General features: G+C 45.9%; 3 protein-coding genes across 5 annotated transcripts in view; all 3 read right to left on the reverse strand.

Annotated features, from left to right (window-relative positions):
- Positions 1-5,802, reverse strand: part of LOC119208997 (disco-interacting protein 2 homolog C) — a 52,832-nt gene extending 47,030 nt beyond the window's left edge. For both annotated transcript variants that reach the window (XM_062557964.1, XM_062557965.1), the window contains exon 1: positions 5,534-5,802. In XM_062557964.1, the coding sequence (XP_062413948.1) occupies positions 5,534-5,612 (79 nt within the window). In that variant the 5' untranslated portion in view covers positions 5,613-5,802. The remainder of the gene's footprint in view (positions 1-5,533) is intronic.
- The window catches only part of myo10 (myosin X), a 209,716-nt gene that overhangs the window by 14,761 nt on the left and 167,142 nt on the right, over positions 1-27,813 (reverse strand). The window lies entirely within an intron of this gene.
- Positions 11,942-27,284, reverse strand: larp4b (La ribonucleoprotein 4B). 2 transcript variants are annotated; one of them, XM_037457924.2, is made up of 17 exons: positions 26,254-27,284; positions 23,705-23,838; positions 20,658-20,811; positions 19,811-19,984; positions 18,931-19,009; positions 18,131-18,267; positions 17,724-17,827; positions 17,139-17,249; positions 16,678-16,731; positions 16,393-16,599; positions 16,012-16,118; positions 15,634-15,897; positions 15,358-15,382; positions 15,072-15,242; positions 14,771-14,955; positions 14,336-14,459; positions 11,942-14,019 (listed from the first exon to the last, which is right to left on the reverse strand). In XM_037457924.2, the coding sequence occupies exons 2-17, from the start codon at positions 23,783-23,785 to the stop codon at positions 13,705-13,707; spliced, it is 2,292 nt and encodes a 763-aa protein (XP_037313821.2). In that variant the 5' UTR covers positions 23,786-23,838; positions 26,254-27,284; the 3' UTR covers positions 11,942-13,704. The 2 variants fall into 2 exon arrangements, with proteins under 2 accessions (XP_037313821.2, XP_062413775.1); XM_062557791.1 differs by lacking the exon at positions 26,254-27,284 and adding an exon at positions 24,630-24,722.

Here is a 27,813-nt window from a genome sequence, read left to right on the forward strand (position 1 = left end):
TTTGACGCTCTGTGGTTGTTTTTACTGCAAAATACGAATCCTGCATCTCTGTAAACCACAGAGTCCCCTGTGAGGGGAACATGGATTCCATCTTCCATCACCAGTCAAACATCTCATCATGGTTAGGTTTGAACTGTTTATATGTCCAACAGAATGGTGCCGTCACATGACTCAGTCACATGACTGTTGGTCTCATCGAGGCCTCGTGGTTCTGAGCAGAATTTCATGCTTTTCTGTATTGATTCTCAGCTTTGATTGGGCCGATTGGACCGACGCGTTGGGTTCAAGGACCGTCTAAAAAAAGAGAAAACATACTGTCGAGGCCACCAGCCGGTTTTGGGGTCCCGATGGTTGAAGAGAGAAAGGTCGACCAAAGGTTAATGTCTGATATGCTTCATAAAGAAGGCGATGAGGAGGAGGAGGAGGAGGAGGAGGAAGAGGCCACTCGGGGACGAGCGAAGGAGCTGCAGAAAAACATGGCGGCTGAAGACGGCGTTGGCGCCCCGCTGCTGCTGCTCGTTCTACAAAACCCAACTTTTCACTTTGTCGTCGTGTTCTGTGATCCGATTGGGTCTGAACGGCCCCGAAGGCCTTTGGAAAACCGGTCACATGATAAAAAGGGAGAAGATAACATTTGTCAGGACCCACAGTGGCGCCGTGGGTCCTTTGCTCGGGGTCGCGTCTCCCTCCCCGTCCCCACGGGTCCTCACCCCCCCCCCCGGGAGGGAGGAGAGGAAATAACGTCGCTATGGCAACAGTTAAGGTGAGACGCCTGGATGCAGCAGCAGAAGACAGAGACCACAACTCGTTAATGTGTCATTTAAATATATACAAATATACACAAATGCTCTTATTCTAAGAGAGAAGAATGGATTTATCCACCTGTCGCATTATATTACAGGAAATTAAAGTCAAAACAAACTTCCAGATTTCAAATTTTCTGCTGGTAAAGTGTGTTTTTTAAGCTAAGTAGTCGTTTTACTTTATTCTTAATAGAAGTACCATCGTCGGCTGGTGTTTAAAGAAAATATGAGAGAAACATTGTGGATGTTGGTTTATTCATTTTTATGGGATTATAAATTGCACCGTAGTGATATTTATTGTTTCCTTGAACCTTTCACATCTGATCTTATCTCATCACGAAGCACAAGCTGTAATAAACGCTAACGTCCCTCCAATCAGATCGGTTCTGTGTGTGTGTGTGTGTGTGTGTGTGTGTGTGTGTGTGTGTGTCCAAAGGTTGGGCCACACCCGGTCTTCCGATCGCCTAGCAACCGGTGGAAGCCTCGACAAAGTGTCATCACTTGTTGCCGTGGCGCCCACTCGCCGCCACAATCAGGACGGCGCCTCCATTTTTAAACCGACGTCCATTGAGAATCTGATAATTCATCAGATTCAATTAAGAGGGACAAATTTAACTTTTTTTGCGGCTGAATTGTGAGAACTTCATTTGTGATGATATTCAGATTATTATCAACATTAATGTTAATTTGCAAATAGCAACAGTCAAACTATCTTGAATAAAGTCCTCATGAATCATAATTAAAGATGAATATATGAATAGAACAACAAAGTGTGAGTCTATTCTTTAATTCCTCTATTTATTTTTGAATGCACTATTTCCCATAAATGCAAATTCACCCGGACCATCATATCACTGAATCTGACTCCACAATCAAAGTCCTTTAATATCCGATGGATATCTGCCACATCGCAGCAGGTGATGAGCTGCAGTGGAAATAAACACGTTGAATAATTAATGTCTATAATTAATTCTACATTTCTCCCAGCGTCCTCTGGGCTGCACGTCCATCACGATCCGTATCGCTGGGTTCACGTTGTGCATCAGGGGTTTATTTATTTGTAATTAAAAAGAACAGAGAGAGGAGTCAGAGCTTTAAAATGACAAAGAGGACTCTCATCGAGACTCTTTGGTGTAGAAAGAATGAAGCAACGTTTTCTCACTAACTAACGAACTCAACCAACGTCAGGTGGTCGATGCTAAAAACTGAACTGAAAAAAATCACAATTAGAATTTGGAACATTTCATTTTACTGTGGTTTCTGTCCTCAAAGACCAGAAGCTTAAAATACATGACATTCAGAGTCCAACGAGACCATTCAGAGTCCAACGAGACCATTCAGAGTCCAACGAGACCATTCAGAGTCCAACGAGACCATTCAAAGTCCAACGAGACCATTCAGAGTCCAACGAGACCATTCAGAGTCCAACGAGACCATTCAGAGTCCAACGAGACCAAGACCAGAGTCCAACGAGACCATTCAGAGTCCAACGAGACCATTCAGAGTCCAACGAGACCATTCAGAGTCCAACAAGACCATTCAAAGTCCAACAAGACCATTCAGAGTCCAACGAGACCATTCAGAGTCCAACAAGACCATTCAGAGTCCAACAAGACCAAGACCAGAGTCCAACAAGACCATTCAGAGTCCAACGAGACCAAGACCAGAGTCCAACAAGACCATTCAGAGTCCAACAAGACCAAGACCAGAGTCCAACAAGACCTTTCAGAGTCCAACAAGACCAAGACCAGAGTCTAACGAGACCAAGACATTTCAGTGGAACAAGATCAGGATCATTCAGTCCCACAAGACCAAGACCATTCAGTCTAACGAAATGAAGACCAAAATAAGTGGGTCTGAAGACCGGACCCAAGTACTAGAGTCCTGTTTTTCATTTTATTATTAAAAGGTCTGAGTAATTTTGAGCGAATGAGCAACAATCTCCGCAGAAGGTCGACGAGTCCACATTTAAAGATGGAGAGAAGAAGAAGCGTCTCTTCACCGATGGACCAACAGCTTGATTCCAAGGAGCCGAAGGTTCTTCTGATTCACTCACAGGAGGCCCGGAAGCGTTGCATGAACGCTCCTTTCATTTCCGAGAAGCTCTGTTAATGATAAATCCATAAGTCCTCAAGTGAATCCTTCTCAATCACAAGCCTGGAGAAAGAATCTCACTTCCTGTAACGATTAAACCAGGAACCAGTGGATCCATCGCGTCGCTCAATACGGATTCAGCTCCTTTGGATGAATGAAAACACATGAAACCACAAAGGATTCATGTGAGAACGTTGTGTTTAATATGTCAAATGATATTTGATCCTTCAAGAAAACATCAGCTGACACTGAGCACGAGGTGAGAAAGACCAACGCCAGCAAATCAAACAAATGTCCCAGCATGCACTGCCTCTGCCCCCCCCCCCCCCGTGATGCTTCAGTAGAACTTTGATTCGTAATGTCTCTGGGGGAGCCTGTCGGAGATTAACGCCTTGCTCAAGGGCCCCTCTGCCTCCTATTCCCCCCCCCCCCCAGGGAGCTGGAGTGACACCTGACTGTTCATGAAGTCGCACCCCCCCCCCCCCCCCTCCAGCGTTTAGGGGCTCTGGAGGAGGAAGTGATGATGCGTGGAAATCCCCAAAAATAGGTCAAGGTCTGCAGGATGAAAGGGAGAGGAGGAGTCATGGGGAGGGACGGGGGAACGGGGGACGGGGGGGGGCATTTACAGGATCAGCTAAGCATGTAAATAATGCACCGTAGCATCTGACCCCATTTCCCCCCCCCCCCCCCCCCCATGACGCACTTGTTTACATTGGAGCTCCGAGCTGCCGGTTTACACAAAGGCAGAAATAAGGAATGCGTGTCACCCCCCCCCCCCCCTCCAACATTCAGATTCCTCTGAAAGCTGCAGTGGAAACATTAAAATGCAATGTCTGCGTTCTCAGTCAGCTGTTAAAATGCCCCCCCCCCCCCGGCGCCTGCCTTTCCCTCCCCATACATGGCCGAGCCTCCAGACTCGCTGAGAACCAGGAGGAAGCCGCTGAAATACGACACTGAGACTCTGAGAGGGCCGTCTGCAGCAATGTGACATATCAATCTGACAGCCAACAAGGGGGGGGGGGGGGCGCCGGGGGGGGGTTAATGAGAAAATCAATACCGGCCCTGCGTCTCGGCAGAAGAGCCGGCGCGTGAGGATGGAATGTGGCGTAGAATGGAGGCGGCTGCAGAACCGCTCTGCTCAACGCCATTTTTCCAATAGACAAGAAGAGGGAGGGGGCGGGGGGGGGGGGGGGGGGGGGGGTCATTTAAAGAAATATAAAAAATAAGAAGTTCTTATTGAGTGAGCAGAGGGAGCTTCCAGAAGGCCAGAAGAACATCTGGACTATTGTTCCTCACTTTGCACATTGAGGATCAATGAAATGGACCAATAGTGTTTAACAACGTCTTCATAATGATCTGCATTATACTCATTTATTCTTGTTGGAATAGAGAACATTTCTTTCTAATTCTGATATTTCAGGGAACCTTTTAAATATTTATTGTCTCCATTCAGACAGTTTTGAGATGAACATCTTCAGAAGAGCAGCACTTCAATACCAGAACACCATCAGTAGATACTATAAGAACACCATCAGTAGATACCATCAGTAGATACTATAAGAACACCATCAGTAGATACCATCAGTAGATACCATCAGTAGATACTATAAGAACACCATCAGTAGATACCATCAGTAGATACTATAAGAACAGCATCAGTAGATACCATCAGTAGATACCATCAGAACACCATCAGTAGATACCATCAGTAGATACTATAAGAACACCATCAGTAGATACCATCAGAACACCATCAGTAGATACTATAAGAACACCATCAGTAGATACTATAAGAACACCATCAGTAGATACTATAAGAACACCATCAGTAGATACCATCAGTAGATACCATCAGTAGATATCATTAGAACACCATCAGTAGATACCATCAGTAGATACTATCAGAACACCATCAGTAGATACCATAAGAACACCACCAGTAGATACCATCAGTAGATACTATCAGAACACCATCAGTAGATACCATCAGAACACCACCAGTAGATACTATAAGAACACCATCAGTAGATACCACCAGTAGATACCATCAGAACACCACCAGTAGATACTATAAGAACACCATCAGTAGATACCATCAGAACACCATCAGTAGATACCATCAGTAGATACTATCAGAACACCATCAGTAGATACCATCAGAACACCATCAGTAGATACTATCAGAACACCATCAGTAGATACCATCAGTAGATACTATCAGAACACCATCAGTAGATACCATCAGAACACCATCAGTAGATACTATCAGAACACCATCAGTAGATACCACCAGTAGATACCATCAGAACACCACCAGTAGATACTATCAGAACACCATCAGTAGATACCACCAGTAGATACTATAAGAACATCATCAGTAGATACCATCAGAGAACCATCAGTAGATACCATCAGGACACCAGCAGCAGCAGCAGGACCCCCCCCCCCCCCGCATCCACGTCTCACGGAGCCTCCAACAACATGGAGGGGGGGCGCACTGGAACTTGTAGCACTTCGCACACTTCGCCGTCCATGCAGCTCAAACTCTGACCCCCCCTCACGCACTAACCCCCCGGGGCAGCAGCCAGCGGGGCCCGGACAGAGGCGTCCGGAGGGCGGGTGGCTCCGGTACTCACCCTCGGATAACTCCAGCTCCAGCTCGGCCAGTCTGGCCCGAACCTCCGCAGTGAGCGGCACCGGGTCCCGGTCCGCCATTCCCGCCGTGAGGAACCCCCCCACCGGAGTAAATCTCTGTTCTTCTCGTTGCTTCCCCCCTCCCTCTCTCTCTCGCTCTCTCTCTTCGGGGCTTCTTTCTCCTCGAAACCCCCCAAAAATATCCAAAGTCAGAGGACCGAAGTGTCTCTGCGTGCGGCTCCCTGCGCGAACCGAGCGTCAAGCTGGATGCAACGTGCGGCTCCACTTCCGGTTTGGAGAATAAGAGCCCAGTAACCGGCGCAGGATTTTATTTTTGTATTTTTTTTCAGGGCCGTTATGGGGCTACAGTCAATGTTTAGTGAGAGGATTATGTGATCAGACTTGTGTTGTGTTGCTATTGTTTACGTTCCGTGTGATGTAACTACGATGGATCCTTGAATCCTTTTCTCCTAAAACTCTCCACACTTACTGAAGTACCGAGTTGGGTATTTTAAATTTCATGCAACTTTACAATAGAGACATGTGAGAAGTAGAAGTAAACGTGTTACTCCACTAGCTATGGACGCTAATCCAGGACAGTAAAAAGAAATGTTTTTCACCTCATGATGTAATCTTTTTTTTAAATGTTATCTCACATTTAGGACTTTTATCTCATATTTCTTCTCACATGATTCATCCCTTTCTTGTATTTCAAGAGTATAACATTGCTTGTGTGGATGTGAGTAATTGTCCTGGGGAATAAGTCAATCAGCATTGAGACATTTGATAGAGAAGAGGAAATACTTGGAAATGTTTAAAAAATATACCTTCCCCCGCCAAAATATGTTTTTTCTAATTATACATTATGAATAGTCAATTTTATTTGCATTAACACATATGTTTTGATTACAATATACTTCAAGTATCCTGATGTTCTCAATATTTTGTCCATTCACGCCAATTTCAGGCAAAATAAATCAAAACATATTTTTTAAAAGTCCATTTACAAAAGAACAAAGAGACACAAGGTTTCTAAAGCAACACAAGTCAGATTTAAATACACCGAAATGGCTTTTTAAACTCTTTGGTTTCGTTCTGCTGACCACAGCAGCTCCTTCTCCACTCGACGAAATGCTGTGATTCCTTTATTTGAAGGTGACCACTTCCGTCTTCCTGTGTGGCGCTCGTACTTGTGACTGCGTGCACATCGCAGGTAGAATTCCCTGCAGGTGGACGCGAGGACAGACGGAGAACATTTAATAACTCAACCTCACGTTGCATCTCATTCACTTCTGATCAACTTTATGATTCGATCAGTTTTAATGGAAAAATATTTAAATTCCGACTAGAGAGCGCTAAATGACATCGATCTGCAAGTCTATCAAAAAAAAATCACATATATGTGAAAACAATGTCCACTCATTAATAACCAATGCACAAGAAGTCACATCTACACCCCCCCCCCCCCCCCATGAAGGAGCAGCTTCCTGTGAGCTCGCTGCCCTCTTGTGGATCTTTACTGGAAACAGCTGAAGATTCATTACGTAGATGAGAAAAAGTAGAATTGTGTAGATCGAAGTACTTATACACATTTTTGTCACAATGTATTTAAAACTATTTGTTTAATAAAAGGTTTGTTCTTTGCCTCGTCATGAAGCCTGAGAGCGACCTTTAAAGACTACGTCCAATATGTACAAAAGGTTGCTGTTACGTCCCTTAAGGACTACCATGAAATATGGGAATATCATTTTACATCATATCATTAAATAATCAAGTCCATCTAAATGGAACAATAATTTAAATGTATGTTTGTGTTTTGTTAATGAAGTGATAAAAATCAAAATTTCCATCATGCGCTTTAGGTATTTTACGTTTTAATGTCAGAACTTAAGAGAATTGTGATTTACAGGGATTTATCTTCACAGCATTTTCTTAATTTGTAACTGTGCAGACAGTTAAATCTAAAAACAAAAAGTACATAAAAGAAAAGACAGCGGCTCAGTGCCTAAATCTTTATTTTTCAGTAAGCTACATTTTTTTCTCCAAATTAGACAGTTTAACATCATGACACAGAGTAACTTAAATTATCTATAGCTGACATGTACGCTTGATTCCAGTCTCGATGGAAGAATAGACCCGAAAAATGAAAACAAAAGAACCCCCCTCTTTAACTCATGGATTCCACATCTGCTAAAAGGTGTCCCCGGGAAAAACAAAGGGAAGAAACCACCGGTCCAAACCCCAACAGGAAGGAGTCGATTGTCCACAGCTGTTAGCGTAGCTTAGCACGAGTGTTAATGAGTTAAACCACAGTGAGGGCGAAAGAGAACACCAGTCTTGTTCCAGTCGGTTGCATCCAATGTTTCATCTTTGAGAAATGATGAGGAATAAAATGAGATGCAACCCGTTGAGGGTTTTGGGGGGGGGGGGGGGCACCTGAAGGGAGGGAGGATGCTGAGGCTGATATGAGGCTCCGTGTAGAAGTCCGTCAGAGAAAAGGAGACCAAAAAAAAAAAAAGAGACCCCCCCTCCCAGTTACCGTCCAGTCCGAGGTACCGCCCCCCCACTCCCCGGTACCGTCCAGCCCGAGGTACCGCCCCCCTCCAGGCTCTTTCTTCATTGCTCACATGCAAACACTACGTTTGTAAATCAGCCTTTTTCTCAAAAGTTTGAGGGTCGACAAAAAAAAAAAAAAGAAAATTAAAAAATCCTGCTCCCAGAAGTCATCGGTGTCATTCCTTAGTCTTTGATTGGACTTTCAGGGAACAACAACAAAAAATACAAAATAAAATCACATCTTCAAAATAAAAGAAATTAAAATAACTAAACCGAACTAGAAGCCAGAGCACTACGGGAGGACTATGTACAGAACAAACAGTCGGGTAATGGCACAGTTGTTGGGCTTTTTTTTTTTTTTCCTTTGCACTCGCTTCTGCGCATGTCACATGACGCATGTCACATGACTGTATGTGCCAGAAAGGTATGTCGCTCTGAGAGGTGTACAACAAAAAATTAAAATAAACCGCGATTCCAGTTGAGCCTCTGCTTTTGTCCCCCCCCCCCCCCCCCCAAAAAAAAAACCAAGACAATAATTTGTACGTATCCATCAGGACGTCCATGAAACCCCCCCCCCCCCCCAGCTACACACAGCACCTCTAATACGCCGTCTTGGGATTTATCGTCCGGTTCAACACTCGACTCCGAACGTCTCACTTTGTCTCCAAAAAGGTGTCTTTAAAAAAAAGGAAAGAAAAGCAGAACACAGATGGTGTCAGTCGTCATGGTTACAGCCGAACACCGAGGACCAAGCTGGGGCGTGTCCTTCAGGCATCGCTCTCCTGGGCCTTATTCAAACCACATTAGAAATACTTCAGACTGTCGAGTTAGTTTTTCTGTCCGTATTCTAATAGAAACAATCTCCCATGAGTCTTCGCTGTAGAAACCAAACATGTCAGATTATTTGATCCAAGGAGAGTTCCTGCCTTTAGAAAACAATTCCAGAAACCACAGAAGGCCCCTTTTTCATTGATAGCCGCTGTATGCTAACTCAATTAGCATTCATCAAGGAAATCGCTACCAACATCAGGTGAAGCTGCAACTCTCTTAAGCTGGACATGGTTAGCTTAGCATTAACGACTCGAAACGGCTAGCCAGGCTGCGTCTGACCTGTGCCTCGGAAGTGTCTTAAAACAGAACAGTTAAAACGATTCGCGTTACGTGCTGGAAGGGTCCAAAGCTATCGACTACGTAATAATCTCTGGAGGTGTTAGTGGAGGGAATCTTTCATCTTTAACAGAGCCAAGCTAACTGAGGAGGAAGGAAGCTACGCAACGGAGGAGGAAGGAAGCTACGCAGCGGAGGAGGAAGGAAGCTACCCAACGGAGGAGGAAGGAAGCTACGCAACGGAGGAGGAAGGACGCTACGCAACGGAGGAGGAAGGACGCTACGCAACGGAGGAGGAAGGAAGCTACGCAACGGAGGAGGAAGGACGCTACGCAACGGAAGAGGAAGGAAGCTACGCACCGTGTACCAAATCAAATACTGATTGCCGTTAGCTAAAAATGGCGACAAGCGCAAATCAGCGTAGTTTAAAAGCTCTTCTCAAGTGGTGGTCAGGCTCACTTCCTGTGACCAGCGTAGCATTAGAACGTGGTGGAGTTAGCCCGCTGGGCAGTTAGCTTGTTAATTGAGCGCTACGCTAGTTGGAGATCTGGTGAACGGGCTTTTCCTACACGGGGATTACGCGCATGACGCAGCGCGTAGCGGCTAGCCGGCTTGAGTTTAAATGGAAGCTACGTACGACAGCACATTTAAAAATGGCCGCCACGCTAACTTTCCCGCTACACTGACCTGAATGGGAACGTCGGTTATCCGTTTTTATGCTAAGCTAACACCAACCCTGAGTTACTCGTCTTCTGGACTCAAAGAGAATGTTTTAACGGCTCCGAAAGACCAAAACACCATAAATGTACCTAAAACACAAATTCGGACAGAAAACCCTCTCAAGGTGCCAAACTTGAGCTGTAGATCGAGTTCATATCGTCAAACGATGCGTTCTGAGGCGGCGCTGGAGACGAACACGCCGTGAATCCTCTGCGTTAGTGTCGTGGTCTACAAAACATTAATACTTCTATGTTACATCTATTCATCTTACAACTTATTTAACCATGTCCCAAAACACCTTGTGATAAGCAAAAAAAAAAAAAAAAACTTCTGACCTGTAGTGCTTTTTTTCTGTTTCGGTATTTAAATTTCTAGATTTGTGCCAAAATGAAAAGTGTAAAAAGAAAAATAAAAGAAGCCAGAGCGTTGAAGAGGACGTTGGTGGACACGCAGCGATGCACAGTTCATTAATAAGATGTCAGTACCACAGGCTCTGTCCAATTAGTGCACAGTGAAGGAGGGGGGGGGGGGGGGGGGGGGGGGGGGGGGGGGTAGAGACACCTGTACACTCAGGTGCAACCGACCAAACGGGTCCGAGAAATGGAATGAAAAGACAACAAAAGATGTACAATCAGACGAGCTGCCCTGCAGATAAGAGCAGATTTCAAACTCTGCAAAACCAGAAAACAAAAACATGAAAGAAAAATATTTCCAAAAAGCACAACATACATTTTTTTTAATATCCTACATCCAGCTCGATAGCGACATTAACAGTTCAACAAGATCAATATATTTTTTTATAGTCATTTTAAGGTACCTCTTATATTTTCTGAGTATTTACAACTGTACAGGCAAAGCACACACTTCAAAGTGCACAAATTTAATACAGTATCGACTAGTTTTGCATTTACAAGGTTTATGTAGTCGCCCCCCCCTCCCCCCCCCCCTCAAATAAACCCACCTGATACTACGAGAAAAAACAAAACAATCAAACTGATCATTTTTCGTACATTTTACAAAAAAGAGGAACTAAAGAAAACAGCTGGATTTTAAACCTCCTCTCGGTAAGACTTGTGACTGTTTGTGTGTTTTCACGCTTTAACATTTCGGGGATCTGTGTGTGAAAAGAAAATAACGGTTTGTCTTGTATAAAAAGTTAAGGCAAAGTCTTTTTCAAGTTTAAACAAAATTCAAGTTTCTCAAACAACAGATTGAATTTATCTTTTACATTTTGGGTGTGTATATATCTCTATACAGAGATATAGATCTCTGTATAGAGATCTATATCTATACATTTTATAGATATATATATATATATCTAGATGAGATATTTGTTTCTTTCTCCTTCAAAGAAAACTTTATATATTTTTCATGGAATAATAAACAGCATTGGTTTATGGAGGATAGTGGATATGGTGCATTTCCATCTCCTTTACCATTTCCACTGGTGAGAAAATAAAATAAAAATGGACCCATCCAAGTGCATCTCAGTCCTTCAAAAAAAAGAAAAAGGTTCCCAAAAAAAACTTCTTTACAAATTGGAGATTTTGCATCCAAATCAAAAGCAGCGGGTGAGTTCAAAAGTGAGTAAAGGCTTTTTTAATTATTATTTTAAGCTTCCCCCTCTCAGGATGGGTTGTTTAGTCATAGTGGGATTACCCAGAATGCTTCATGGTGCAGGAAGACGTCATGTAAAGGTTTGTAAATAAAACAGACATTGTGTATCATACAGTGTTTTTAAGGTTGTTTTGCATCTGAGGTGACAACTTTTTAAGAAGAGATTAAACCCAAGCACTAAACTGATGAGTAGTGGAGGGAACAAAAAACACTAACACCCCCCCCCTGAAAAAAAACATTATTTCAAACTTCTTGCACTAACCTTTTTCTTTGTAAATATAATGTTGCCAGCAGATTACACTTTTAGAATACAGTAAAACACCCAAGACGTGGTTGGTTATCTGCCAAAGTGGCTGCTACAGAAGACAGACCCCCCGACCCCCCCCCCCCACCCCCATCCGACCCCTCCATCCGACCCTCCATCCGACCCCTCGCTGCCACACTGACAAAAGGACAGACAAACGTCCCTTTGAGGCGGAGTCTGTGCGGTTCTGTGCTTTTACTTTTTAACCCAAGAAGCAGAACCTTTCATTTGAATACATCCAACTCAAAGTGATGAAGAGGCCGAGGAGGAAGCAAGCTGACAAACAGACGAGCGTCTTCATGGCGATGGACCTCGGTCGACTGTTTCCTTTCATCTCTGGAGGAGGTTTTTGTCAGACTCCCTGCACCCCCCCCCCCCCCCCCCCCCCACGTGGCAAAACAGAATAACCGTCTCCTGTCATCTGCAGTGAAACTTTCTGACTTCCAAAGTTTCAGAACCAGCATCCTCCTCCCGATGGAAAGTCTGACCGCTACAGAACCAAAGACCCCAAACCACCGCAGTGAAACAACTGCTTCAGCCAACATCCGGCGAAAAACAAAAGGGTCACATGATGCCGCTAAACCGAAAACAAAGAGGAACCGCCGTCCGGTGCCCAGCAGACGTCCACAAGGCACAAAGACAAAGACCCAATCAAGCATTTGGGATTTTTTTTTTCTTCTTCCCCTCAACGTTCACAATCAATTCCCTTTTTCTCTCTTCGATAAACAGTGCAAACGCCGCTCTGTCGACGTGAACCCAGTGACCTCCTAAACACCAGACGAGTGACAGGGCTTCGACGGCTAGCACCACGTCCAGAGGGAACCGACCGGAACCACGCGCCTCCTCTGTGGGCCGCCCCAAGTGTCCCCCCCCGACCGCTGGACTTCCAACGCCGCCCGCCAGGCCTCGTACTTTGAGGCAGTGTGTGCGCGCCTTTATTCCACAGTTTTTTTTTTTTTAAATAGGAAAATGAAAATGAGAACTTTCACTGCTTTTCCCATAAAATACAAATGCCAAGAAAATGGAGCTTCTCCCCAAACGCCAAAAGTCTTCAAGCAACTAAACGGAAACAACCTTCCACCGAATGACTTTTGGTTGCAGGTTTCAGTGCAGCGGTGTTACGCACCAAAGAACAAAAAAACAGCGCTGATAGACAGAAGCTCTGCTGCACAGCTAGCCCGTTAGCCGCGTTAGCCAACAGTCAAAAAAACAACACAGCAGAAGGATTTGGTGATTTACAGAGAAAATAGAAATTGCTGCAGGAGTTACCATAGCAACGACAGCAAAACATCAACCAGCATAAGTCAGCTAGTGTGGATTAATCTGCAAAAAAAAAAAAAAAGATTTACACCCACAGGATTGTGAGTCTTGATGAGATTTAGATTTTCTTGCATATGGATTTGAAGACGTATTAAAGCACATCTGCTGATTACGACCCATAATTAAGCTACTTGAAGTCGCACGACGGCGCCACTCAACATGCAAACAAACCACTCGCTGTGACAGCCAAACAAGGTGGAGTCTGTACGCAAACGCTTTCCCACCATGCACTGGGGGGAGGGGGGGGGGGCTTCAGACAATGCCCCACTGAGTAATTAAATCGCAAAAGGCCATTGGAGCAGAATGACTGACTTCAGTGTCGTCTTACAGGTCAACACAGCGATGTGATGCAAAATGAAAAGAAGCCGATGAAAAGGAACAAAGGGGTTGAAACACAGTAAAGTGCTTTTTGCCGGAGAGCCTGAACCAGAAAGAAGGCGTCTGTTCTGTGTCGAGTAGCCCTGACTTAGATTTCCTTTTTCGCTTGTTTTAAACGCATCTCTGGAGCGCAGTGGGGGGGGGGAGGGGGGGGGGAGAGGTGCACTGGCCCTACTGCGGGGACTTGGGCGGGGTGTGGTGGGGATCTTTGCTGGGGGTTTTCCCCGTGTGGGGGGGCGGCGAGGCCCACCGTCCGGCCGGCCTCCGGGCCTCCCGCGGGGGCCTGGCGGCCGCCGAGCCGGGCTTGCTGCAGGCGGGGGGGTATGTCTCTCTGGCCCTGGGCTCCCCCGTCGGGGGGGCGGCGGCGTCGGGGCACTTCCTGTCCTCGCCGGCTGGCTTTGCTTCCTTGGGGGGCTGCGGCTGCTGCGACGTCGGGGAGTCTTTTATCCGCTGGCAGATCTCGGCGTAGGACGGCTTCCTCAGCTCCTGCCAGGCAAACAACAACAACAACAACATCAAGTATTCTGTGGTCCACCAGCAGAGGTTCCCTCAGCTTTTCTACAACAGGATTCATTCAGCGTCATTAATCCGCTTTTCTCATGAACACATTTAAGAAAAGGACGATAATCGCGAACGAACATCTTTGAATTTAAGACTCAAACGAAGTGAAGAAAAGTCTAAAAATCTAAACGATCGATCTTTGGTCTCAGCAGGTTTCTGTACTAACGTACTACTCAAAGTTCTGATCAAGTAAGATGTGTATGTATGTGTGTTTAGGAGTGGGGGGGGGTCCAGTACTGACTGTGGCCGCGCCGTTGACTTGCACCGACTTGCTTGCAGTGGACAGCGTGCCGGGGACTCGCTCCACAGACAGCGGCGCCTCCTTCGGCTTCACCTCCGCCGCCGGCTTCACCGCCTTCACCTCCCTGAAACAAAGCAGGCTGCGTCACATCAAAGAGAAACGCCAACAATCATGTTTACAATGTTTACTGAGGGAATAAATCAAGAGAAGTCGAGTCATGTCGTCATTTTCTCAGACCTCTATGGGACCAGAGGACTGCACACTGTAAACTAGTGCTCCTCCATCCTCTAATTCGACTTCCATAAAATAAAAGGGAGCAGTTACAGCTTTGCAGTAGTGTGTTATAATGACCAACCCTCGTATTATACTATTATATAATAACTATATGTAGTAGTTTATATCCCACAGACTTCAGATGAAAGTCGTGCTTCTTACGCTGCTGGGAGGGAAGGGGCGGGGCTGTGAGGCGGGGCGGCGGCCGGGGTCAGGGTCGAAGCCGAGGCCGTGGGGGTGGTCGGCGACGACTGGAAGCTGGTGGGCATCGGGGGGGCGGAGGCCCGGGGGGGCTCCTTGGGGCCCGCAGAAGAGACTGGAACGGGACTGGAATCAGCGATTACATTCTGCAGAGAGGAAGGAGAGTCAGCGTCGCCGTAGCTTCTCATGCTAATTGTTCTACCCTTTAAAAAAATCAAACAATAAATATATTAATAAAACTTAATTCGACCCCCCCCCTCACCCGTTCCTTGGCGTTTCCCAGCACGACGCTGCTGGCCAGCCGGCTGTCGAACACGTCGTCGGTCTTGAGCTGTCCGGCCGCCCCGGGCAGCGGGGGGAAGCTGGAGAGGCCCAGCTCGAAGCTCGGGGACGGGGGTTTGGGGGGGGGCGGCGGCGACTGGGGTGTCGCTCTCTACGGGGCGGCGGGCAGAGAGTCAACACGGGAAAAGAGCAACAACCGCGGAACTCAAACATCACATTGATACGTTTACATTTGGAATGACGAGGAAAAACAATATTTTACTTACTATTAACTTTTCGTCCCTCTTTTTCCTAAAAGAAGAAACAATTTTCCTTTAACAAAGCAAACATTTAACATTCAAGGGCTGAAAAACAGCGAGGTTTCGTAACTTAGTTACTTCATTATTTCACTGCTATTGAAGAAGGATGAGGAGGTTTGCGTGGTGTTGTTGTTGGTTTCTTGTTGCAGTTTTATTTACGTTCCAAAATACAAATGTACGGAGTCACGTTGGTGAAGCTAATGTTGCGTGGTAGTTTCCGGGGGGGGGGGGGGGGAATCCTACCTTCCTCGCCCGAGACCCAGGGAGTAGTCGGGGGCGGTGGGCTCGGTGACCCGGCCCGTGCCGGCGGTGTCCCTGCGGGGGAAGGCCGCGGTGGAGGGGAGGCGGGTCCTGGGCTGGCTGGCGGGGAGCCGCGTGGGGGGGCTGCCGCGGACGCCGTTGAGCCGCTCGCTGGGGAAGCTGGGGAAGAGGCCCGGGTTGTCCAGGAGCCCGGCGCTGCGGTCCACCGCGGGGAGGGTCGGCCTCAGGTGCGGTTTACTGTGACTCCTGCGACAATGTGATCGAGATTCAATTCTATTTCAATGAAAACTAGATTGTAAGATTTGAAAGCACTTTGGTCTGAAGCAGCAGGACGTGACGACGCTCGTCTTATTGACCAACCTGTTCCTGGGGGAGTAGTGCCTCACGGTGAGCGGGGACGTCGCTGGCTTGAAACTGTGCGATGTGGTAAATCCGTTGATGAACTGGTTGTTGTGAAATGGTGAAACCTGGAGAACGAGGCGAAGACGTTCAAAACCGCTCCCAACAAATGACTCTGGAGTAAGTAGCTAGGATATTAAAACACAATATATAAATAATAATAGTTATTTACAAAATACTAAATCCTCACATGTTTATCTTGAACCGGCTGATGTTAAATAAAGGACGGTGACGTATTGCGTCACCTCTTGCGGATACAAATGTAAACTTTAGCAATGGCTTTGTCCTAAAAATAAAGGAACCCGTTGTAACCATCAAACACCTCCTCCTCCTCTGACTCACCAGCGCGGGGTCGATGAAGCTGTGCGTGGTCGACCAGGCCTGCGGCGTGATGAGGCTGTACAGGGGGAACTGCTGCTGCGGGCTGTACACCGGCGGGATGTAGTAGGAGGTGTAGCGCTGCTGGGCGTACGGGTTCACCTCCACCGGCCGGTACCCGTTCTTTGGCATGAAAGTGTTGATGGCGATGGCCTTCGCCTTGATCCTCGCCTGGTGGAGTCAGCACACGAGTCATTTTGTGGTGGAGTGTGATCTTTGGTCACTGTTTTTGGACTAGATGTAACTTACCTTAATAGGCTTCCCTTGGAAGGTCTTCACCTCCTCACGCAGGTACTGATATGCCTTCATGAGGAGAGAGGGAACCGGTGTGATAACCAGGATTTGAATGCAATATGAACGCGACACACTATCTTTAGTGACATTGGATTCATTACAATAAACATGTGCTACGTCAAAGGGAAAAATGGGACTCGCTCACATTCAGCAGCACATTAGTCACAAACGTGCGTTTGATTTATGAAAGAAAAAATATTCACAAATTCACAACCCAAGTATGTCCTTACAAATACATTTTAAAGTGATAGAAATAATTATTCATCGTTATTTCCCAATAAATATGGAGTGGAATGAGAGACAGAAGTGACGTGGAATCCTGTTTGCTGCTAAATATTTATTATTATTATTCATGTTTGGGATCTAAACTAATGGAAGGTGAGAGAAAAGGAGGATGAAGAAAAGCTTCTCGTTACCTGCTGCGCGTCTGCTTCCGACTCAAAGGTGATGAACCAGTTGTCGTTGTAGGCAAACTCACAGTTGATGAACTTGGGCAAGTTGTCTCCTTTAAAAAGAGCCTCGACCTCCTGCAACACACAAGCTGGTTTTTAGTCAACAGAAAGCTTTTCTCCAGCGTGAAAGCGGATGATTTAGTTGATTTTATGTATGAAGCCAGTTTAACATTTAAAAAGACGGGTCCAATATGTGAGAGACACCAGGACGTCGGTGCCGTAGTTTGGGAAACCAGTCCCTTAAACCGCGTTCTGAAGAATCATGACCAGGTGTGAGGGAACAGGTGAGACATTTTAATTGGATGCATGAATGCAGGTCGACCACCGGCTGGTTTACTCAAGCGACGCGGTTACACAGACGGCGCTCTGCGTTAGCCGGATGGCGACTGAAGAGCTCGATGTTGGGCTTTAAATCAGTACTTTGTTTATTGCTGAATCTGACAGGAAGTAGTCTGTTATTTTTAAGTGTGATTCTGTGATTTTGACCTAAAATTTGTCTAGAGAATCAGATCTCAAAAGAAACCCCCCCCCACCATGACCTGCACTGACCTCTATGGGCGTGCTCTCAGGAACCTCTCTGAGGATCACGATGCAGCGGTTCTGATTGGGTCGCACCTTCTCCCCCTTCTCATCCACTTGGACCAATGGCAGAGCTGCAGATGAAGCACAACGTGAGGCGTTAAAAAAAAACAGGAAAAAAAGAATCACGTTCAATTGAATTCGTATGAAACTCAAATTGTTCAGATGCAGTTTGAAGCCCGACAGGATTCGTGAAGGTGTAAATTAGTTTGTGTACGAATAAAACCATAAAAGCAGGTTAGGGCCCCCGACCACATGCTGGTAAATAATCACCTGTCTACCCGGGGGGGTCACGTGTGATCTACCACTGCTTAAATAACCACTTCAGCTGTTCCTCAGGAGACTAAATGGCGTCCCGTCCGGGCCCATGAACTCACATCGTAGGATGTCCACGATCAGCTCCACGTCAGTGCTGAGCTTCTTGACGTGGTCCAGGTTGGCCACCGTCACAATCGGCACATACTGGTCGCTGTCCATCTGGGAGATGAGGTACATGTCACTGGCCAGGTTCTCCCTGAAGGGACGAGAAGGAGGCACACGGCCGGTTAGCCGCCGTTACGGAGGAGCCAGACTTCATTTACTGGGATTAGAGTCTAAAAGCGAGTTCACGTTAGCGCCGTCATCTGAGCTTTGTTTGGGAAACACGGAGAGAACACGTGAGCGGATTCACACGCGGGGCGAAATGGGTCCGAGGTGTTTGTGGTTTCTCTTTCGCTGCCAGTATTTCATAACACTCGCCCTCCGGCTGCTCGTCTTCACTGGGGGGGGGGGGGGGGGGGGGAGGAGGGAGGGGTCGATGTTCTTTTGTAGTTTTGGATAAAAGGAGTTGAATTTCTTTGAAAATGTATTTTGAAAAAAACTGCAAAACAAGGAAATCTTTTTACTATCCATTTAAGTGTTGACAATATTAGAAAAAAGTTTAGAATTTTCTTCACTTGATCACGAAGAGAAATGATCATTGGAAGAGAGTTTTAACATTAGACAAAATGTCAGTTTAAGCTTTAAGTTTAAGTTCTCTGACACCTTCTGGCTCAGGTAAACAAATGTTTAAACAAAAACAAACTCTTCGATCCCGCCGGCAGGATTTGATCCAAAAAAAGTGCAACTATTTGATTTGAATCTACAAATAAAGAGGACTTGGTTGAGCCGTCTAAAGTCCGTCAGAGATGAGACTCACCGGGAGAGACAGAACTCCAAGGTCTTCTTCAGGTGCTCCCTCAGACCCTCCTGTGGACTCTCTGGCTGGGTTTCGCTGCCTGTTGACACACAAAGAGGAAACGTTTCGGTAAAACAAAGAGGCCTCTAAACCGAACCCTGACGCCGGGAGCCAAACTTCAGCAGTTAAATGTGAAAGATGCAGAAAATGTCATCATGACTCGTTTTAAAGACGGTTCATTTATTACACAGAGGGGCTACGTGGTCCAAACGAAGTGGAGTGATTCATGAGCGAGACTTCCACCAGAAGCTGCCGTTACAAACTCACAACGTTCTAACAAAAACAATGAGAGATAATTAGATTGTAAACTAAGAAACGTGGTTTAGAGAAAAACAAAAGAGCCGTCCTACTGACACACATTCACATCTTTGTCGGTCTGAATAAGCTGCAGTCGATTTGACAACAGAGCCATGCACTCATAATATAATTATAATATTCCTCTCAACAGCAGCATCAAGTGAAAAGGTGTCCTTTAACCCTTTGATTCTTCATAATGTTTTAGGTACTCCTTTCTTTACAGGGTATGAAGGCAATGACGTAGTTCATGAATATAAGAAATGAGGTTCCTCCTCCTCACAGTGGGGGTTAGTTTATGAGGTTTTGCCTTTTTAAATCTTCCCACTTCATTTTATTGCCCTTTCTGAGAATCATCCTCAGACCAGAACTCGCTTCCAATCTGCAACCCACCGCGCACGAGAGAGAGCAAAGCTCTCGTCTCCTGGAGCACGTCCCCAGTATTTAACACCTTCAACCAGGTCCTTCCTGGTCCTCCATCCAGACCTCGTGGACACAAAGCACAACCTGCAGCTGATCTGCAACCAGCAATCACTAACCAGCCCACCTGTGCGCCCTGGTGGCCCCGGCTCGGGGAACTCCGCGTAGGCCGGCTCGGAGCACTCCAGGGGGACGGGGGCCGCGGGGGCCGGCTCGGCCAGCATCACCGGCGCCGGTGGAGGCTCATCTGGGTCGGCTAGTAGGGGCTCCTTGAAAGCCTTGTCGTCGCTGGCTTCATAGCCTGCAGCGAGGAACCCGAGTCAGAGAGAAATATCCATAATTACAAAGAGCATCGCATACAAAACCCCTCAAAAATGACCAGCACGTGAAAAGGAAAAGGGGGGGGGGGGACATCAAGGACAAGTGACCTCATCTTTATTAACGGTGGACAACAATTCTGTAGTGGTGATTTAAAATGAAACCTCATTCTCAAGCTGATAAAAGGAGACAGTAGTACATAGTAGGAAAACGTCGCCTAATCCATCAGATCCGTTTCACCACCACATCCTCGGCGCCGCTGCTCGCCGGCACATTAAACAGAGTCATTACGCTCATTTGGGTGGAAAAGGCAACTGTGAGGAGAATATTCATGGCTCATTCTAAATGGAGTATGAATGATTTAAGAGGCGCCTCGACATGAACAGTGACAAGAAACGGAAATTACTCCTTGTTGTAATTAAAGTACAACTGAGACTTTAATTAGTTTCACTGAAACAGCAGGAAATCCGTAGGTTCTACATACGTTCTTATGAGTCAGCTGACACTTCAGGTTCTTAGAACTTTTACGCTCATAAAAACTATGCTTATTTAAAACAACATTTTTCTTTAACATCCTTTTTGTGTTGTTTTCTTGCAGAGGAACCAAGCAGAGAAGCAGTGAACACATTTTGAATCCACAAAACCCTCCCTCTGACCTTCTGGGCCGGGGTCAGCCAAACTATTGCAGCCCTCCTTCCACGGCTGCAGGGCGGCAGTTGTGGTGTCAGAACTCCCGCTGGGGTCCAGGCTAAACATGTGGTTGGCCCATGCTTTCGCATTGGGGTTGAGGTCCGAAACCGTGGCGGATTCCTGCGAAGACATCAGAGAAATTGGGTCAGAGAAGAACCGATGTTCTCCCACTTTTGGTTATTTTAGCAAACTGAAGGGTCCCTAATGCCACAGGTGTCACCAACACGATGCTTTATTCGTCCCTCATGGGGGATATTCAGGTGTAGCATACATATATGTTTGTATAGTCCACATAGGTCCAGAGCAAAGTGGGGGCAAAGTGTTATTTTTGGGGGGGGGGGGGGGGCGGGGTCAGCATGCATCCAATCCATGGAAGACGTCACAGAAATACGGTTGTTTTTGTTTTTAAATGTCTCCCCTCCTCCTTCCTTCCCGGAGGTGCCGTAATAAAGCGGCATCTGATTTCTCTGATTGAACAAGTATTTTGGGAGGAGACAGTGATTCATCACGGCGCCCCCCCCACCCCCCCAAACAGAGACGGGTTGTGGTTGGTGTCGGCCGATGGAGGCGAGCAGACAGAAACACTGACACGCAAACAGCGCATCAGGGGAGAAAAACAACAACTACTAGAAGCCCTTGAATCTGGACGCAGACTCCTCCTCCTCCTCCTCCTCTTCCTCCTTTTCTGACAGCTAGAAGAGCTTCAGGGCCGAAGAGTTACGAGCAAATCAAACGCATCACACCTACGACACACCTCTGGACCCCTCTGCCCAGGGGACTGATGTAAGATCAACAGGACTAACGTCAACACAAGTGGTCCAAGGAGATAAAAGAACCACCAGCTCAGCACAAGATGGCATTCAAATGTGTATGCACGCACAAACAGACACACACACACACACACAAACCACCCGCCCACATCACACCCAGAAATGTGTGAAAAGGCGTATTTAATTACATTTAATTTTGCTTCCTGTGTTGTTACCTCGTCTCACGGTGTAAACTGCACACGTTTCACAAGTCTAGTTAAAGCGATAACTACAAGGTTTAAAGGGGACATATGAAAATTCCACTTCTTTTAGTGCTTCTACATGTTCATTTGGCATCGTGTTTATCGACCCCAAAACTCTGGAAGAAAAAAAAAAAAAACACTCCCCCGATTTGTTATGGTTCTTGTACGTCAGCAACGTCATGCTCAAGCAACTAAGAATGAGCTTCCTTATCTTCTATCTCTATATCTCGTCTCTTACTCATTAGACTCATTTGCATTTAAAGGAACACTCAACAGGTCACTGAGTGAAGGGCTGTTTGACAGTTTTAAATCATCCTGGTGGTATTTTGAGCAAAGTATGTTACAGGCATTTGTATGAGGTACTTGTACATCTGTGTTTTACTAGTTTCTTCACATTAAAAGTCGCACAATAAACGCAAACAAACTAAGCGACAGACAGCGTTAGATTAGTGACAGTTTGTGTCTCTTTCCCAAAGACTCCCGTCTACTGCATGGACTACACAGACCGAGGAAAGGAACCTCATACAAACACTTCTAAACAGCCAATAAGCAAATAAAAACGTGTATTTACCAAAAGGTTCACCTGGGCTGAACCAGGATTCTGGGCACATTTCTTGTGAACCTTCCAGGTGGGAGATTTCCTATCAGGCTTCAGACCTCAGCAGCCTTGACATCCTCAGCCGAGTGCGTGTTCCACCAGGGGAGCAGCGTTTGGGCTCCCAGCGCTTTTCCCTCCACTGAGCCGGGCCTCTAATGAGCCCCTTTTCCATCACGCTGACAATCTTCTCTCCCATCTCACAGGTGTGAGAATTAAAACGGGGCTGTTTCCATTTGCTTCCCCACAACTTTTCTCTTGCCTTGAGGCAGTCCGCTTTTGTCTCAGCCGTTTCCTCCCTTCTGTCCCATTTGGGAGGTGGATTTTAAAAGCATTCCCTGTGACTGACGTGGGTGCCCTGGTTCTCCTCGGAAAATTACCGCCATCGTTGAGAGGCAGAGTGTGAAAGCCTTTTCTTCTAAAAACACAACAAAGCATCACCTCTTCCCCCTAAACACAACAGAGCCAAACAGGAAATGATCACTTCCCGCCGCCCCCCCCCCAAGTCCACGCCTTTATGCCACAACTACAATCTCAGGTAATTGGACCAAACCATCTGATCTGGCATTATTTGAAGAGCAGAAGAACATACCACAACTACCGAGGCCTTTTACCGATTTTGCTATAATTTATTCACATAGAAATCCTTTTTAACTCAAACTCTTTTATTTCAAAGATGCTAAAATCACAAAATATATGAATTGGACAAAAGAGCAGCTGTAAAAACGAATGCTGATGGATTTACTCCTGTAGCATACTGTTAATCCAAAATAATCTGATGGGTCAACCTTCACCTTTGTCGCTTTGGTCTAATTTTAAATTATTGATAGCAAGAGAACATCTTGTTTCTCAGTAGCAAGGCCTCAGTTCCCCTCCAAGGAATATAATGTCACGCTCAGGTAACAGCTCATGCTTATAAAGTAACTTTATATTTCTTTACAAAACCCTTCTCCATACACAAAACCCTTCTCTATCATAATCAGCGTCGGACTGGGCGATGTACCGGTTCCACCTGTGTCAGATTGCCTTACGGTACGGTTATAACATTATACACTAGCCTACAAAAATGCTCTTTGACACGGTAATCACCACAACACAACAGTTTGTGACACAAACGATTGGATTCAAACTGAATGATTAAACTGATGCAGCTCAATCATCCATCCAGCAGATCACAGCCAAAAGCACACCCTGATACAACGGAGGATCTCTCAGATCCGGTAAGAAAACGCCCAGCGTTGACGATGATCTATGCGAGAACATCAATGAAGTCAATCGGAATCAATTCAAAAGGAACAGACGAAACGTCTGAACAAAGCACTTACTGAATTAGTTTGGGGGGGGGGTTTCAACAGGACTAAAATGGTCACCGGAGAGCATCAAGATGCAGAATGTGGAAAACTCACCAAATGAGAGCTCTCTTTTGCCTCTTGTACTTGCTGCACCTGTGGTTCAGCTACAACTTTCGTGTCCTGGTCAGAAGTCATGAGCCGTCTGCTTCTTGGCTCCTCAGGGAGAAGTCTCTGTGTCACCAAGTAAGCTGCAGGGGGGGGGGGAGGAGAAAAAAAAGAATGGATGTTGATGACAGAACTGTTTTAGAACAGTATAACAGCACAAAAGAATTATACGCAATGTGTGTAAATAATAGCAATTCAACTAGAAGGACCTGCTAAAAATGACCAATATCTCCAGTTCAAAAACGGAACCAACATCAAAACAAACTTCTTGTGTATTTAATACGCCCACCAGATAAAAACATGTTGCAAATTACATTTGCAATCGTACAACAATTGTAAATTACAAAATAGAAATTCAGGAAATTGAAAGGGTTTGTACATTGAGGTCTGTATTTGGTTGTGTTTAATTATAAAACTGAAACAAATTACAAAGGCATAATGATTTATCTAGATATTAAATCGTATATGATGTATAATTTGTTTCTGAGGAGTATTTAACAAACAACTTTCTGACAATTTACACAGCAAATAATACACGGTATGGATTATTCTAATAAAGTTGCAGCTGCGAGCAGAATGCCACTAAGGGCTTTGCGGATTGATGGAACGCTGTTTAATTGGATACCCAAATTTGCTTCAATCAATATAATTAACTGTCAGTCAGGTAATTGCTCCAGCATGGCTGACCATCAACCAAAACTACTCTTTCAGTTCAGTTTTCTCCTTATAGCGACGTTAAAATTCACGGGATCCTTCTTTTTGTTCCTTTGGGGGACAACTTTTCGTCTGAGTTGCATCTTAACAGTTTCCACATCTGACCTCAACAGCACACCTTCACATGGAATAAAAATAAAAAATAGCGAGGGGGACCCACCAACACAGGAAAGAAAACCTTCACTTTCTGGTAAAGCTGCGATAATCCCCAACAACAATCGTCTGTCTGTCTCTGACTCTGGACACTTGCTGCGTTTGCATACAAAGCAGAAAAAGAATGGCATTGCTGTAAAGCTGGTGACCTTTGATCCATAAACTGATTCCTATACACGGCGCGCGTGTGTGTGTGTGTGTGTGTGTGATGAATGGGGCCAAACACATCTCTGCATTGATACCAGGCAGCTTTCAAAACAGCTGTTGTGCGACAGACTGTTCTCAACAGTTGCCTTAAAACATGGCAAAGATATTTAGATTTCAGGACACACACACACACACGCGAGGATTATCATCTATGTTTAGAGTAAGATTTCTGTTTATAATTCAAAACCATCCAGGGCGAAGTAAACAAACGTGTTTGTTTGGAGACAAAACAATGACACAGCTTACACAGCATCATGAGTCACCGGTGTAAATCCTCTTGGATGAGTTGCTGATCACAACTCTCATAAAGCACAGTATTAATCTTACAACAATGTTGTTTCTCCTGTAATCCTGACAGTTAAAAAAATTATGAATTAATCTGTGTCAGTCAATACTCATCAGAAAGCAAGCAAGGGAACCGCTTCGAGAGACCAGGTCCTGGTAAATATGTAATGTGAGTCAGGGGGTGATCACAAGTCAGCTGTGACCCCCCAAACATCCCATAAATTATTTATTTTTAAACACACTGAACCCATGGGTCACTGTCCATGTCACCTCCTCTAGACAAGCAGTGAGTCACTCATAACGTCTAGACTCCAGCTGATCCAAAACAGAGGCTCAGGCCTCCTCCACCTACTCAGCCCCGTCTGCACCCGGCACAAGAGGTGATTTATAACCCAATTCCAACTCAAAAAAATAATGCAGGCGAAGGAAGAATGGGAGGAGGCAGCAAAGTAGTTTATTTTTAGTTGATGCGTTACCACTGGTGGCGGATCGTTGCCATGCCCCCCTCCCCTCCGCCCCCCCCCCCCGTTGGGGCATCCAACCGGTGTTTATCTCCATCCAAAACAAAGGCCATCGCAGCGCGTTGGGTGCGTTTGTTTGCAACAACTTCGCCCGCGAATGACTGCGTTTTTTCACGCTCAAGACGCAATGCAGGTCGTCTTTAGTGGCTGACACAGCCCGTTGAGGGAGGGGGGGGGACACACTGCCGCTCAACATGCCATGCCCACCGGGGAAATCCAGGCACGGCGACACTCCGTCACACGGGCAAAGTGCGGACTAAATATGGGTAATAAAGGAAACAATCGGGCGGTGGCGTTACGGGCCCGTGAACGCACCACAGCGTCGTGTGATATTTGAGAAAAGTTCGCCCTGGGAGCGAAAGTAGCAGCCGTGTCAAAGTTAGCTTGCTGGCAGCAGTATTCAATGAAAGATGGCGACCTCAGCCGTGATTTCGCGGATTCCCCAAACCACCGTTTAAAAAAAAAAGAATCAAGCTAATATTTAGTTAGCAAGCATGCTAACTTAAAAAGACTTCACTGAGCGGTAACATAAACAGTGTCGGACCCGCGGGTTTTGTTGCTCCAACGGCCGCAAAGACACAACAAAAAGTTTGTAGACAAACAGTTTCACTTACTCACCTGTCAACAATGCAAATACTATGCTGGTAGTGGCAGCCGACGGTGGCGCTGGACTGAGGCCTTCAACTGGCTTCCAGGCTAAATACGCAGGGTATTAGCTAGCGGGCTATATCGAGCGCGCTAGCGAGGAAGGCAACCGGCTTACCGCTGTAAACCCCGACCGAGGAAAGTTTTCCGTTTCCAGGGGTGTAAAGCTGCGAACGGTGGCAGTAACAACAAAACAAAAACGACGCCCCCCTCCCAAAAAATAAAGCTGTCTACGAAGACGACTCCTTCTCTGCAAGCTAGTTAGCGAGTGAGCTAGCCGAGAAGTAGCTGGCTGGTTAGCTAGGTGGCTAGCTAGCTAGCTTGCCCGACAACTTTGTGCGCTCGGGCTCGATAAAACTTGCGAGTGGAACGATTTCACGCGACGCGAAGTCCTCGCGGTCAACGGCGGGTGTGCGCGTGAGGGGACGGGGGGTCAAAAATCTGTTCGAAGGCTTCCTGAAACCAAGGAATAAACGATACTCGTCTCAAAGCTTCCGATCGATCAAACACTCGGTACAGCTAAAGATGAGAGAGGAGGGGGGAGGAGGAGGGGGGTGGTGGGCTGCTTCCTTTCCCTTTCGTGTGCAGCACAAAGATCGTCTACTGTGATTGATGGAGCACTCGTAAACAACTCGTATTAATAAACAAAACTCCACTTGAATCCTCAATAATAAAGCTCGTCTTTAATAGATTTGCTTAGTCACACTGACATTCTGTGACATTCTGTACCTCTTTGTAGGGCTCACCAGAGCTTTGTGTACATTATTAGGAATACTAATGATTAGGTCGTAGGAATTGAACGTATTGTACATATTTTACGTTGTTCATTCTGTACATATGACATCCGTGGTAATCTGTCCATCTCGGTCGTTTCGTCTCGTTAAAAAAAAATTGTACAGACCATAAAGCCCTCTGAGGCAAATTTGTAATTCGTAACGTTGGGCTACACAAAATGAGATGGATTAAATACCAACGTGATGAAACGGAAAATCCAGAAAAGGTATTTCCTATATTATAAATACAACAAACAGGTATTGTATTTTGTTACATTTTCTAGCACCAGTATTTTGTATTTCATTTTAATAAATTTATTTAAGGGGTATTTTGTATCAAAATAATTTTGATATATTTTTGCTCATCCCTGCTTGTAGCAACAAGCTGCATTCCCCCGGTGTAAAGTAAAACACGTAATTTAACTGACGTCTGTAGAAGAGATGCTTTTTGAGCTAAGTGGTAAAAATAAATTCAACAGAGGGATACCTCTTCGTTATTTGTCTGATCTCTGGTGCACCACTGAGCTCGGAGCTGTCACACTGCGCTCGAGCTCCCGCCCACTTCTCAACCCTCACAGCGAGCCCTTCTGATTGGTCGAGACTGGCGGTGGGCATAGGGGATTACCACTCGAGATTGGATGTAGTGGGCAGCCCCCACTCACACAAACACCCGCTGATTGGCTGTTTCTGGATCACCGGGAATCACAACAAATGTGGAGTCAAATCGCTTCCGGGTGAAAGTTTGAACTTTTTCTGACTG

This window comes from Pungitius pungitius, chromosome 15 (assembly GCF_949316345.1).
Source record: "Pungitius pungitius chromosome 15, fPunPun2.1, whole genome shotgun sequence".
Classification (NCBI taxonomy): domain Eukaryota; kingdom Metazoa; phylum Chordata; class Actinopteri; order Perciformes; family Gasterosteidae; genus Pungitius; species Pungitius pungitius.

Excerpts from the sequence above, each read along its gene's own strand:
- larp4b (XM_037457924.2), bottom strand. The coding sequence starts at position 23,785 with ATGACTTCTGACCAGGACACGAAAGTTGTAGCTGAACCACAGGTGCAG. Across the intron at positions 19,985-20,657 it reads GGCTGACCCCGGCCCAGAAG|GCTATGAAGCCAGCGACGAC; the intron begins GTCAGAGGGAGG and ends TCCTCGCTGCAG. Across the intron at positions 17,828-18,130 it reads GATCGTGGACATCCTACGAT|CTCTGCCATTGGTCCAAGTG; the intron begins GTGAGTTCATGG and ends CTTCATCTGCAG.